Source organism: Taudactylus pleione, unplaced genomic scaffold, assembly GCF_031769625.1.
Source record: "Taudactylus pleione unplaced genomic scaffold, aTauple2 ptg002847l, whole genome shotgun sequence".
NCBI classification, from domain to species: domain Eukaryota; kingdom Metazoa; phylum Chordata; class Amphibia; order Anura; family Myobatrachidae; genus Taudactylus; species Taudactylus pleione.
Genome location: NW_028287220.1, coordinates 161037 through 173127, shown reverse-complemented (window position 1 = coordinate 173127; position 12091 = coordinate 161037). Strand labels below are relative to the sequence as shown.

General features: G+C 41.9%; 1 protein-coding gene across 1 annotated transcript in view; it reads right to left on the bottom strand.

The window, feature by feature from the left end:
* LOC148431113 (SID1 transmembrane family member 2-like) overlaps window positions 1-12091 on the bottom strand; it is a gene marked incomplete at its 3' end in the record, with an annotated part of 66294 nt that overhangs the window by 42887 nt on the left and 11316 nt on the right. Inside the window, exons 6-10 of the mRNA XM_088466332.1 lie at window positions 8873-8974; window positions 7196-7279; window positions 4158-4257; window positions 4001-4066; window positions 3825-3918 (exon numbers count right to left, since the gene is read on the bottom strand). Coding sequence (XP_088322458.1) covers window positions 3825-3918; window positions 4001-4066; window positions 4158-4257; window positions 7196-7279; window positions 8873-8974 — 446 coding nt within the window. The remainder of the gene's footprint in view (window positions 1-3824; window positions 3919-4000; window positions 4067-4157; window positions 4258-7195; window positions 7280-8872; window positions 8975-12091) is intronic.

Genomic DNA, 12091 nt, shown 5'->3' with positions numbered 1-12091 from the left:
ATCGTACACATCGTATAGTGTGCATGCCCAATCCGTAGTTTCCGGCCATTGTTCATCGCATCATCTGCTGTGCTGCACGTCGGATGGGACGATGCGATAAACGATGCAGTACACATCGTGTAGTGAGTACGCACAACCGCACCTAGTTTATAGGAAAAGCGATTAACTGTACACCATCCCGACATAGATATAGATATATATTTCCGTCATACAGCAGACTGAAATGTGTATACGCTCTATATCGTGGATTCTGCTAAATTGGAATGACCGCCGTGTCGTTTGTTACATCGCATAGTGTGTACCCAGCTTTAGCACATACATATAAGATAGTGTAATTTTTGGTTGAACTAAAGTTGGACTAAAAAAAAAAACATTCCTACCATTTGAAATCATTAAACGGAAATTCTAAAAATGGTTTCAAAATGAATAATAAAGTTGTTGCAACAAACTAATGCGGTCAGTATTTGCTATAAATACAAAAAAAAAAACCTCCGAATTATAATTATTTCGGTCATACATTAATAATTTTGTGAAAGTCTCCTTTAAAAACCAAAAAAAAAACCTAAAAACAAAAACAGAGGACAAGAGAAAAAGACAAAAGGAGTAAAGACAAGTGCTCCAAATTTTAACATGTATTAACATTGATATCTCCCCTAAAGCATTGAGAGAAGCAGGCTTTGACCATTCTAGAGAAGTTGGATCTCCTGTTAAATCATAAAGCACCGCCAGCAGAGTGCTGTGGCATCTGCAAGACAACCGATATGGCTCCCATTCAAAGAAAAAAAATGGACTTGTCTAGAAGAGGACTTTCCCCTCCGCAAAGCACCCACACACAAGAACTCTTAATACTGGCACTCTGTGCTGAGGCACTCAGGATCAGGGGAGGAACCAATCCACACAATGACATTACAGACAATGTTATCACGCCCAATCAGCAGGGACAAACGCAGAAGAGTTCATAAGTAAACTGCATTCATATACATATATGGCCAAATCCAAGGTCCAATAGAGACAAACCTCATTATAAGGCATTACATAGCTAGACTGTATGGTCTTTTGGCGAGGGTTCTCATTTATATTGTGTACCCATGAGGCGTTACTGATCATGGTATATTGATTTTTATACAGACTAAATAAAATCATAAATGGGTGCACACCAAACCGATGATGATGAAACTAAAAACCAAGTTAATTTAAAGATCTCAAACCTTAAGCCTCCTAATAAGGTTATCTGGGCACCTAGAAATTTCAGGGTTGCATAAAATTGGATTTAAAAAAAAAAAAAATGGATTTATTTTCATTTCAAATTTTTTTAAATAAACGTTTAAAAATTTAAAATGTTTACTTTAAATTTTTTTTTATAACAAATCCTATTTAAAACAAATAAATCAGTTTTTGATTTTTTTTTTTTTTTAATTAAAAAAAAAAAAAAAAATACAATTTTTTATGCAACCACCTGCCTAGAATATATAACAACACGATCACAAGTAAGGAGGGCTGACAGTATGCCATCTATAAAGATTTGCTAGACCATTATATGAATTCTAATTGACAAAATTATTTTCTTCATGTAAAACAAATAAAAGATAAAAAAAACATAGATAGATAGATAGGAGATAGATATTATATATATATATATATATATATATATCTATCTATATCTATCTATATATCTATCTATATATCTCAGGGTATGCAAACCTATGTCAGTTAGCAATAATACTGGTAATATTCTACATTCAGAATGTAATAAACCTATTTGTTGCTAATATGTATTTAATATACAGTTGCAGATGAGTAATACTGTGATGAAACTACTCAACGGTTACATTTTGAATATAGAAAACGGTATTACCAATATTACTGATAACTGACAAAAGTCACCTGTATAAATCTATCCCTAAAAATTGGGCTATCATGGAGTATTTTGAGGAAATTAAATTAACTGTAAATAAATGCTGTAATTTCCTTTTTGCTCTATGGCAACCCTAAATGAATGGGACGTAAACAAAAAAATACGTAAGAAAAAAAATCAAAGTCAATCATATTAAACAGTGAGAGTGCAAAATGTAATTTCTTATTGAATAGCAGTTTGAAAAACTACCTCCAAACTAAGAATCAACAGAGGACACATTCAGAAGACAATGCTGAGAAAGGTGTGAAGTGATGACCACCCCTTGCTACTTTGCAGAGATAGTCAGCTGAGGCCTCAGCCCTAAGCAGTTAGGAGACTTCCATTGAAAGAAAAGTGGAATATACCTTAGGTAGGAAAGTAGTATTAGGTGCTAAAACCACCTTGACCGTATAGATGTTCTTTACACAATAGGAAATTTAATCCTACCACTCAATGGACAGACGTGATTGTTAGCAGAATATACCTTAAATGGAAGCTACTTGAGGAATGGATCCTTCAAGGCACAAATAGATCAGACTTTAGGACAACACTGAGAAAATCCCAAAGTGCCACAAAAGACTAAATATGAAGACAAATCGGCTACACTACTTGAGAAGAGGAAGAGCACACATCTAATCCACACTGGAAAATATCTTTGATGTTTTCATTAGATGTATTTGAGGAAGTGTAAATTTCCATACCAGTAACTGATCATGCATACACCACCATGCCCATAGCAGAATGCCTATGGTGGAAAATGTCACAAAATGTCTATATTGGAGGTTAGTTGTCAGAACTGAAGTTGTTGTGCGCATCCTCTGTCTCATGGATTTTAACTGCCACGAACTTCATGGGTTGAAAAGGTACAAAATTATACTTTGCCTATAGGAATTGCATCGCCTAGGCTGTTATGTTTCGGGTGATGTGTTACACTCTTCTACAGTTTCCATAACAGAATGTTATGTGAACCCACACTCTGTGTTCAGCAGAAAGCAGCTCCAAGGCTTTACAGACTGCAATAAACCTCCTAGCCAGTCTATAGGTGTATAGCATATAGCAAGCAACCAGCTTCGAAATTGCATTTATCAAGTACATTCTATAAAATGATAGGTACTGTAGAAGCTGATTGGTTTCTTTGGACAACTTCTCCACTGGTCCACTCATTTCACTGTTTGATACATCAACCCCACAGAACGTTGGGCGACTACAAGGTGCCAAGCAGCTTCCATATCACTCATTAAGGAGGAGATTCAGTTATACTCAATGTCCTGGAAGTGTCTCAAGTGATATGCTGCTGTGCACACTTACACGTATTATCACACCACTAATATTCTGGAGCCACATTGCGCAAGGCTCCTAAAGGACATTGAGATTAACTAAATCTCTGCCCAAGTGACAAATTCTAAAGTACATACGCTACTCCAGAGAGGACCACAGCTAAAGACAGGACCACCGGAGCCCAGGATACCGGATCACATCGCCGGAAAGGTAAGTATACATGAATTGCTACTTAATAAAGCAATACATTGCATCGAACTGATGTGATATATAGTGAAAAGTAACAATTAATTTACACTAAAAACTACATGAATAGACCCCTAAGGGTTTAATTTAATTGCGGGCGATGCCCGTGACGTGCAGATGCAATAGTATGAAAAATCCAGCAACGGCACAACAAATCACGCCATTCTTCCTCAATTTACCCCTGAAATCACCCCATGGAGCTGTGCACAAAAATTGACGATCTTGGGGCTTCCATAACTGCGATATACGCACGCATTTGCTCGCTCGTAATTGCAGTGACCCCAAAATGTGATGAGACGCTAACTGCTAACCACACTTGTGTATAATGGTTAGCTTGTATCCCTCTTTACGGATTTCCCTTATTTTAGTAGTCACATGTAACATAACAGATTGTGTCAGCTCTTACCTCCATTTCTTCCAGAAATATATCATTAATGCAAACAGGTAGAAAGAAAGGAAAACGCCTGCACAGAACAGCATCCCTCCAACATACGTAGTCCCTGAGAAACAAAACACAGAAGACATGATCAAAGAAAAAAAAAAGAGAAACCTAATAAATGATCCCCTAAATTGTGTACATACGGCTAATTGCTGGGCTGACCAAGACTTCCAGGGTCTTCTGGCGACTCCCATGCTCAGCAGGAGTATCTAAAAGGCACAGCCATAAGCATTAGAGGGAACAACAGCATGTAGACAGGGGCTGACAGCTAATGCTTGGGGCAAGATGTGAAAGTATCACCTGGATTTATTGGATAATAAGGCAGCCCCCCACCACAGGCTTCATCCTCAGTCTTCACAACAACCACAACGTAAAAACCACCTTTTGAAAAATCCTTTCTCTGGAAGACAGTATTAAAAAGTACAAATAGAGAAAAAAAGAAACAAAAACAGAAACACAATAACTGTCTGTGTGCAGAGCTTAGGAACTAGTCAGTCATATACATGAAATCAGATTCATAGGAACTGTCCCAGCAATATCAGTATGCTCTTAGGTTCCTAGGCTCATGGCTCTGATATACAAAACAATTAAAATATATCAGGTATCTGGTCAGGTAGTCAGCAATTCAGAATGTCGACATGGACGTTAGGTTGACAAACCAAAAGTGTTCATTCTAGCAATCTGCACCTGTGACAACCCGTGCAGTTCCTCTTTCCTGCCTGGGGTGTCGCTCTCTGGTGCTTCTAGCACACTCTGGTCTGGTTCTCAGCAGTTTGTTGCATCACCTGAGTATGATAGCACCAGAGCAGAGAGTGACACCCCAGGCAGGAAAGAGGAACTGCACGGGTTGTCACAGGTGCAGGTTGCTAGAATGAACACTAGACCATACACTTAGGTCGATATGGTTAAAATATTGACACAATGAGAATGTCAACATTTAACAGGTTGACACCAGAATGTCAACATGTTTTTTTATTTTTTTAGGGTTAGGTTTAGGCTAAAACAAGCCTAAACTGTGGACAAACTGATCGTGTCGTCATTTTAAGCAAGTCAACCTAAGTGTATGTCCACATATTGGTTGTCGACCCAACGACCATGTCGATATACAGAGCCTAAGGAAAATAGGAGGGCTGGATTGCACATCCTAATTTTAAATATAATAAGATGCTACCATGCTGATAATTGTAGTTGCATGCATAGACATACAAAACCTGTCAACATCTTGGTGTCAAACTAGTTATACTACACCCACTAGTAGATTTACCGCTAGGCTACCAAAGCGGGCACTTAGAGCCAGGCGGGTCCCAGGGGGCCCGCGGCAATGTAGGGGCCGGCAGCCAGGCAGTACTAATAATGAGTCACACTGAGTCATTATTATAGTATTCTGTGGCTGACCGCAAGGAAGGAGGAGCTGGTCTGGGTGGAGGAGAGGAGGGGGTCCCACCCATTCTTATCACTCTGCCTGTCACTAGACAGCCCATGAGCCAGCCCCTTCCCCTGAGTCCCCACCCCCTCCTCTGTCTATTCTATAGTGGCCCTCCTATCCCAGAACGATGCCCGAGACCACGTCCCCTAACAACAAGACCCTGCCCCTTCCCCTGAGTCCCTGGCGTCCTCTCTGTCTATTCTAAAGTTACGCTTCTATCACTGAACAAAGGCCATTCCCCCTAACATCAAGACCCTGCCCCTTCCTTTCTAGTCTAGCCCATGGTCTCTCTCCTTGAGTTGCTTCCTTTTCTATGCCTTGGAGACCAGCAGGGGGTCACACAGATCCTGAGGTAAGTAAGTGGCAGTGTCATCTAGGGGGGTGGTATATGCATGTAATAGGGAGGGGTAGGAATGTATTTTAATTCTGTCTATGGTGGGGGTGGTGTATTAATTTTCTGCGTGTGTAGGAGATGTATTCATATGACCTGTTTTATAACTTATATGTGGGTCACCAGTGTTCTCTGCATTATATGGCGTGCAGTGATGCTCTCTGCATTATAGGGCGCTCACTGACGCTCTCTGCATTATATGGCGCTCACTGACGCTCTCTGCATTATATGGCGCTCACTGACGCTCTCTGCATTATATGGCGCTCACTGACGCTCCCTGCATTATATGGCGCTCACTGTGACGCTCCCTGCATTATATGGCGCTCACTGTGACGCTCCCTGCATTATATGGCGCTCACTGTGACGCTCCCTGCATTATATGGCGCTCACTGTGACGCTCCCTGCATTATATGGCGCTCACTGTGACGCTCCCTGCATTATATGGCGCTCACTGTGACGCTCCCTGCATTATATGGCGCTCACTGTGACGCTCCCTGCATTATATGGCGCTCACTGTGACGCTCCCTGCATTATATGGCGCTCACTGTGACGCTCCCTGCATTATATGGCGCTCACTGTGACGCTCCCTGCATTATATGGCGCTCACTGTGACGCTCCCTGCATTATATGGCGCTCACTGTGACGCTCCCTGCATTATATGGCGCTCACTGTGACGCTCCCTGCATTATATGGCGCTCACTGTGACGCTCCCTGCATTATATGAGACTTCCCCACAAGACCACACCCCTGCACGCCTTTGGCGCGCAGATAGTCCCTTGCTTGCAGTGGGGGCAGGAAAGCATATTGTTGCACCTGGGCCCACCACTCAAGAGTTCTGCCACTGCGTTGACAGGGTTGTTCATTGGAGTGTCCGTGTGTATTTTTTACTTCCGGGCCCTGGCAGACTGTCAGCTCATTGATTCTGAACAGGTGCCAGGTGCTGCTCCATCTCCTCTCCTGCTCTCCACTGTGTTGTCTGCCTGCGTGTGATGTGACACAGAGAAGGGGGAGCTCAGAAGTTAGAAGGTGAGGTGCGCCTGCTGCCTTTGATTTTACTGGGGGAAGAGGAAGGCGGTGCAGGTGTGGGGTTTGTGGCGCTTGCCAGTGTGGAGGATGGTCAGGGTGCTTTGGGCTGGCAACACCCCTCCCCCCTCCTTACACTGGCAAGCACCTTTACTGATTCCAGCTTTTACCTACACTCACCTGTTACAATTGGGTGGTTGGGGGTGGGGCGGGTGCAGTCCATTTTGGGGGGTAAACCTGGCACATCAGTTAATGTAGACTTAAGTCCTTCTCTGTAATATCCATATATCTAAAAATTTTCGATTTGGGGGGGGGAACAGGTCGGGGCGGGGCCATACACTTACTGACTGGTGGGATGGGGGGGGATTTGGAATATGCAGATTAACTGGGAGGGGAATTGTTTGATGAAGGGGGGCCCCAGGCAGAGGGGGAGGAGGGAGATGGAGACACTTGAAAATGTTAACATAAAAGTAATGTAATGCAAAAGGTATAAATCACCTGAACCGTGATAGCAGCTTTCTTGGTCATTGTTTGATACATGCCCGTAAAAGCCACATTGTTATCAAGGTCATACACTGGGCACTGCAAAGAAAAAAAATATATGATAATGGTCTCCTAACTCTGAAGGGTAATCTCTGAAATCTGAAAGGTAACTTTTCGTGGCAATAGCTTCTCAAAAACATGTAACATAGTTCATCAAATACTCAGTACGGACAACATTATAATTTGGCATCATCAGTACTTCCACCTGCATAGATCACACACAGGGGCATATTCAATTGTCCGCAATTTTTATTTTACCCCAGCGCCGTATGCAATATCAGCCAGGCACAATGTTATTCCTAATCAATTTTCCGCAAGCATTTCAGCAAGGCACAATAATGTTCCTATAGACATTACCGCTGCTTTTTTTCCAGCAGCTTCGTAGCAGTTGCAAAGATGGATAAATCGTTATTTTACAGGAAAAAATGCCGTCACTTAGTTCATAACCCCTGGGACACCTCACTAATAATTATTTAGGCAATCGGAAGTTTTCAACTACCGTAGCTCCATTAGGCCAATAATTACATGTCATTATTGGGGTAAAATTCTGTAAAGTGCTGAATAATGGGGGTGTTGTATGGATGGGACAGGTGTTCTAAACACTGCAGGTGAGAGTTACATGTGTTTTTTTAATTTAAATTTAAAGTGGCTTCAAATGACTCAATCAACTTGTTGCCATGTTTACTAGAGATGAACAGTTCGGTTTTACTCTATGTTCGGATCTCAAAAACAGTATCTTATTGGCTATTCGGCTCTCAGGTGTTTTAGATAGCCAATAAAATAAATCCAATCTTACACTAATTTGGCGAAAAGTACAGAGTTAAAACTGAACCGCTTTCCTCATTTTTATGCACCCCAAATTTACCTACAGCATTTATTTTAACGAAAAAAAAAATGCTTTATAAAATTTTTTCACTGCTATTAAAAAATGCACATATATGCCATATAAGCCATTTTGAATTCAACGCCCTATTCAAATGGTTCCAGTTTTCCCACCCAAAAAAATATATTTTGGGTGGCGAAAACACATAGGATCCGCCTTAACGCCCTGGCTGCGATAACGGGGCTGATTTCCGGGCATTTCTCCCCCCCCCTATATATTTTTATTGGCGACAAATAATAAACATCTACAATGCTATCCAACATTTGATTTTTTTTTTTTCTTTAGGGCACAGGCTATTCCACCCATTTTGGCAAATAAATTATCACACCCAATTTTTTTTCACTTGTATAGCTCGAGAATCTGGAACACGCATAGCAGCGGTAATCAGACATTGAGCGAGATAGCCACATTTTTTGCAGCAAAAATCTTGCCACCAATTGAATATGCCCCATACAGTACATTTGAAGACATTTATTGAAACATGTGCAGCGAAAAAAAAAAATTCAACTTCTGTCGAGTGCAAAACACGGACCAGATTGCGTTTGAAAAGCTACGCGGCAAGGCTCCTAAATAAAAGTACAAACATGAGTGGAAATGGTGACATTAGAAACAATTACATGCTTTGAAAAGCTTTAGAACCACCAGTAAAAATGCATGTAAATATGAAACCAATAGCTATAAGGTCATAAACCCATAACATAACACACAACTCCATAATATAACCCAAACCATAGCCATTTTATACAAACCTGAATATCCTGTATAGAGATGACAGAGCAGGGGAATGCGGACGGAGAAGAGACTTTTACAATCACGGAATCCACTTCCGCTGGGAAAATATATTTAAAATACTGCAAATGGACAATAAGGAACAGGAAAAAATAAATAGAGGTCAGACATTAATATGCAACACAACCCTTCAAACTATCTTTCCATACAAACAAACATACGTCCTTAGGTGCAAAACACGGACACGCTCACAGCTAAAGTATACAAATATCGGGACACTTCTTACACATCTGTTCCCCACAGATGGATACGTTCCTTAGCAAAAGGAAAATAAGGCAACAGAAAGTTCTTAAAATTCATCATATTTACTCACAGTTGGACTAATTTTTTTTCCTTTTAATTGAATTTAATAAATATATCCTCAACTATTACATTGAAACAAGGCCACAACTCATATGTAACATGGCAGCAGGAAGTAATTAGCAGTCCACCAACAATAAGAAATAAGCGATCATTAAAGTGGAAATATCTAGAAAACATATATGATGATTAGGTGTACAGTCAGCTATACATGAGCCACTTTTCTGTAATATAGACAATTCCTCCTTGCACTTTTTTTCATCATCATATACCTTATGTCAGTGTTTACCTGGTACCCCAAATGTCAATGCCTGTAACACTTTCATTTGTACCCCTTGATGTTTTTTTTTTTTTAATGCCAACACCATACATTTTACATAGATTTAACTCCCAGTAATGCAGCAAAGCGATATGTTGAATTAAACTTAAGTTCTCATTGAATCGGTCAAGTAGCCCTGGGGTACATGTTCCACAGATTTAGAAATCTGATCTATTCTTATAAGCGTTTCGCATTGCAGAATTCATCCCTAGCCCCGCTATTGCCTAATTAATACTTAAAGTCTCTAAACACACTATTAATCTACCTTCTATTCCACAGTATGAAAGCTATTTTCTCACTTCGATCATTGATATAAGCTGCACTATTTCTTGTTACATCCCCAGTCAACTACACAAAATGCAGAGCTAAACTAGACAATAAATAGCCACCACTCTGCTGTACTGGATTCCCATATGCTACCCTTCAGTACAACAGGGTAGGGAGGGAGGCGCGCACACTTTCTAAGGAAGGTAATGTGTAACACAGGGCAATCCAGGCATGCATGGTTCAAGTACACAACATGGGGCTGTTTCAATTTAACCTTCCTCCATCCTTCCCTGAGATGACACAAAAAGGAGAGAAAACTTACTCAGATCTGCAAGAAGCAAAAGGAAATCAGATCTTGCAGCCACAGCCCGTGGGCATCGCCTGTACCGGATTTCTCCCTGAAGGAAATGAGCCAAGGCAAGCAGAGGATGCTAATTGTCCTCCTATAAGACAGCAAGACTACACTTCCCAGGAGCTTCAGAAAGCTTAAAATGGAGCTCTGTTCTTATCATTACATTAACACCCATATGCATATGGTTGCTTTATTGCACCGTTATCCTTCTCAGCTTCATAAAAACACCAATACTACCTTGGTTCATCTCTTTATAGCCTTTAGAGCTGCAATAGCTCGGAACTAGACAAGTTCTTATTCCCCCTACCCTTTTCTAAGATTGCTGCTAAAATCCAATTTAGTTTTACAATGGAGACAATGGGCGTACTGTAAGCTACTTGCAGGTTCTCCCCTATTGTTAACCGATTTCCGTGGCATGAGTGGGATGTGGTCTGGAAGCTGGCATGGGACTAAACACCGAAGCCTATCATCAGCCACACACCGAAATTACCGACCGTAGGTGAGCCGGGCGCGCTTTGCCGCGGGGAGGGGTGAGGGTTAGGCACCCCCCCCCCCCTCGGTGAAGGTTAGGATTAGGCACCCCCACGGGAGGGTTAGGTTTAGGCTGTGGGGAATGGGGGGGGGGGTGGTGGTTAGGTTTAGGCACCCCTGGGGGGAGGTTAGGGTTAGGCACCCATAAGGGAGGGGTTAGGGGTGTTATTTACCTTAGTCGGGGTCTTCAGCTGCCGGCCTTCCGGGGTAGGTATTGTGATTCATACCTATTCCACATGAGTATGCTATAGGAGGGAAATGTCCTTCACCTTTGGGTGCAGATCATGGCACTAGTCTTTCTCCTTCCAAGTCAAACTTAACTCAAAGCGGTTTAGAGTTTGTAATGAGTATTTTAATAGCCATAGGTGGACTGTGATGCTCACTTGGCTTTGTATGTCTGTACCCACTTTCCCATGATATTTTCCCCTTCCTTCTTTAAAAAATAAAGAAAACATTTCTTTATAGGAAGAAGATTGGATACCACAGAAGCCAAAGTCTCTGAGCTCTGCAAACTTCAAGCTGTGGCTGATCGCGGACTGCCCAAAGTTCTAGTGGTGTGCCCAGGATCTGTTACTCAGTATTCCTGGCCACCCAACTGCTGCCCACAAGCCAAAGCTGCTGCATTAATAAAACTAAATTCTGTAACATCAGAGAATTCCCAAATAAGAGAAATACCAGGGTACTGCTCTGGGCATTCAGCCCCTCCATTTAAACTTCTTGATTGCACTTCAAACCCTGCCTCCCTCCCCCATGCTTTTCACAATTGTAAAAGATTTCCTCTGTCATGTCCCAGCTTCTCCAAAGCCATCAGCCACCTTACTACAGAGATTTCAAGATATAAAACGGAATTGCTGTAGAGGAACCGGTAACTAAAGGTGCGGGAATGAAGTAAGGCGAGGTTCTCTGCTGCCTATAGAATGCTGCAGTATCAGACAGAGTTCTCACCCTGCCTCAATGCAGGGTGAGAATATCAAGGCTACTAAAAGAAAAGTAAAAAAAAGAGATAGAGATATAGAGATATATATACACACACACACTTTCATCAAGTACCATACAACTTTCACATGCAAAAGTCCATATATGTTATTCAGTTTACCTGCGATCGGCTTGGCGGCCGGCAAGATTGCGGTGCCAGAATCCTGACAGCCAGCATCCCGATTGTAAGTATAGCGGCCCAGGTAAGCTGTTAGCCGCGGGAGGGAAGGTGGGGGGTACCGGATGCCGGCGCTTGGGCTCCCGGCAGTCAGAATCACAACGCCAGCATCGCGACAGGGTTAAAAAAAAAAAAAAAACTGACAACGGCCGGTAAGTACCCCAACCAAATCCCTACACCTAACCCTCCCTGCACCCTAAACCTAACCTCCCCCCTAGTACCTAACCCTAACCCTCCCCCTTGCCTCACTACTTACC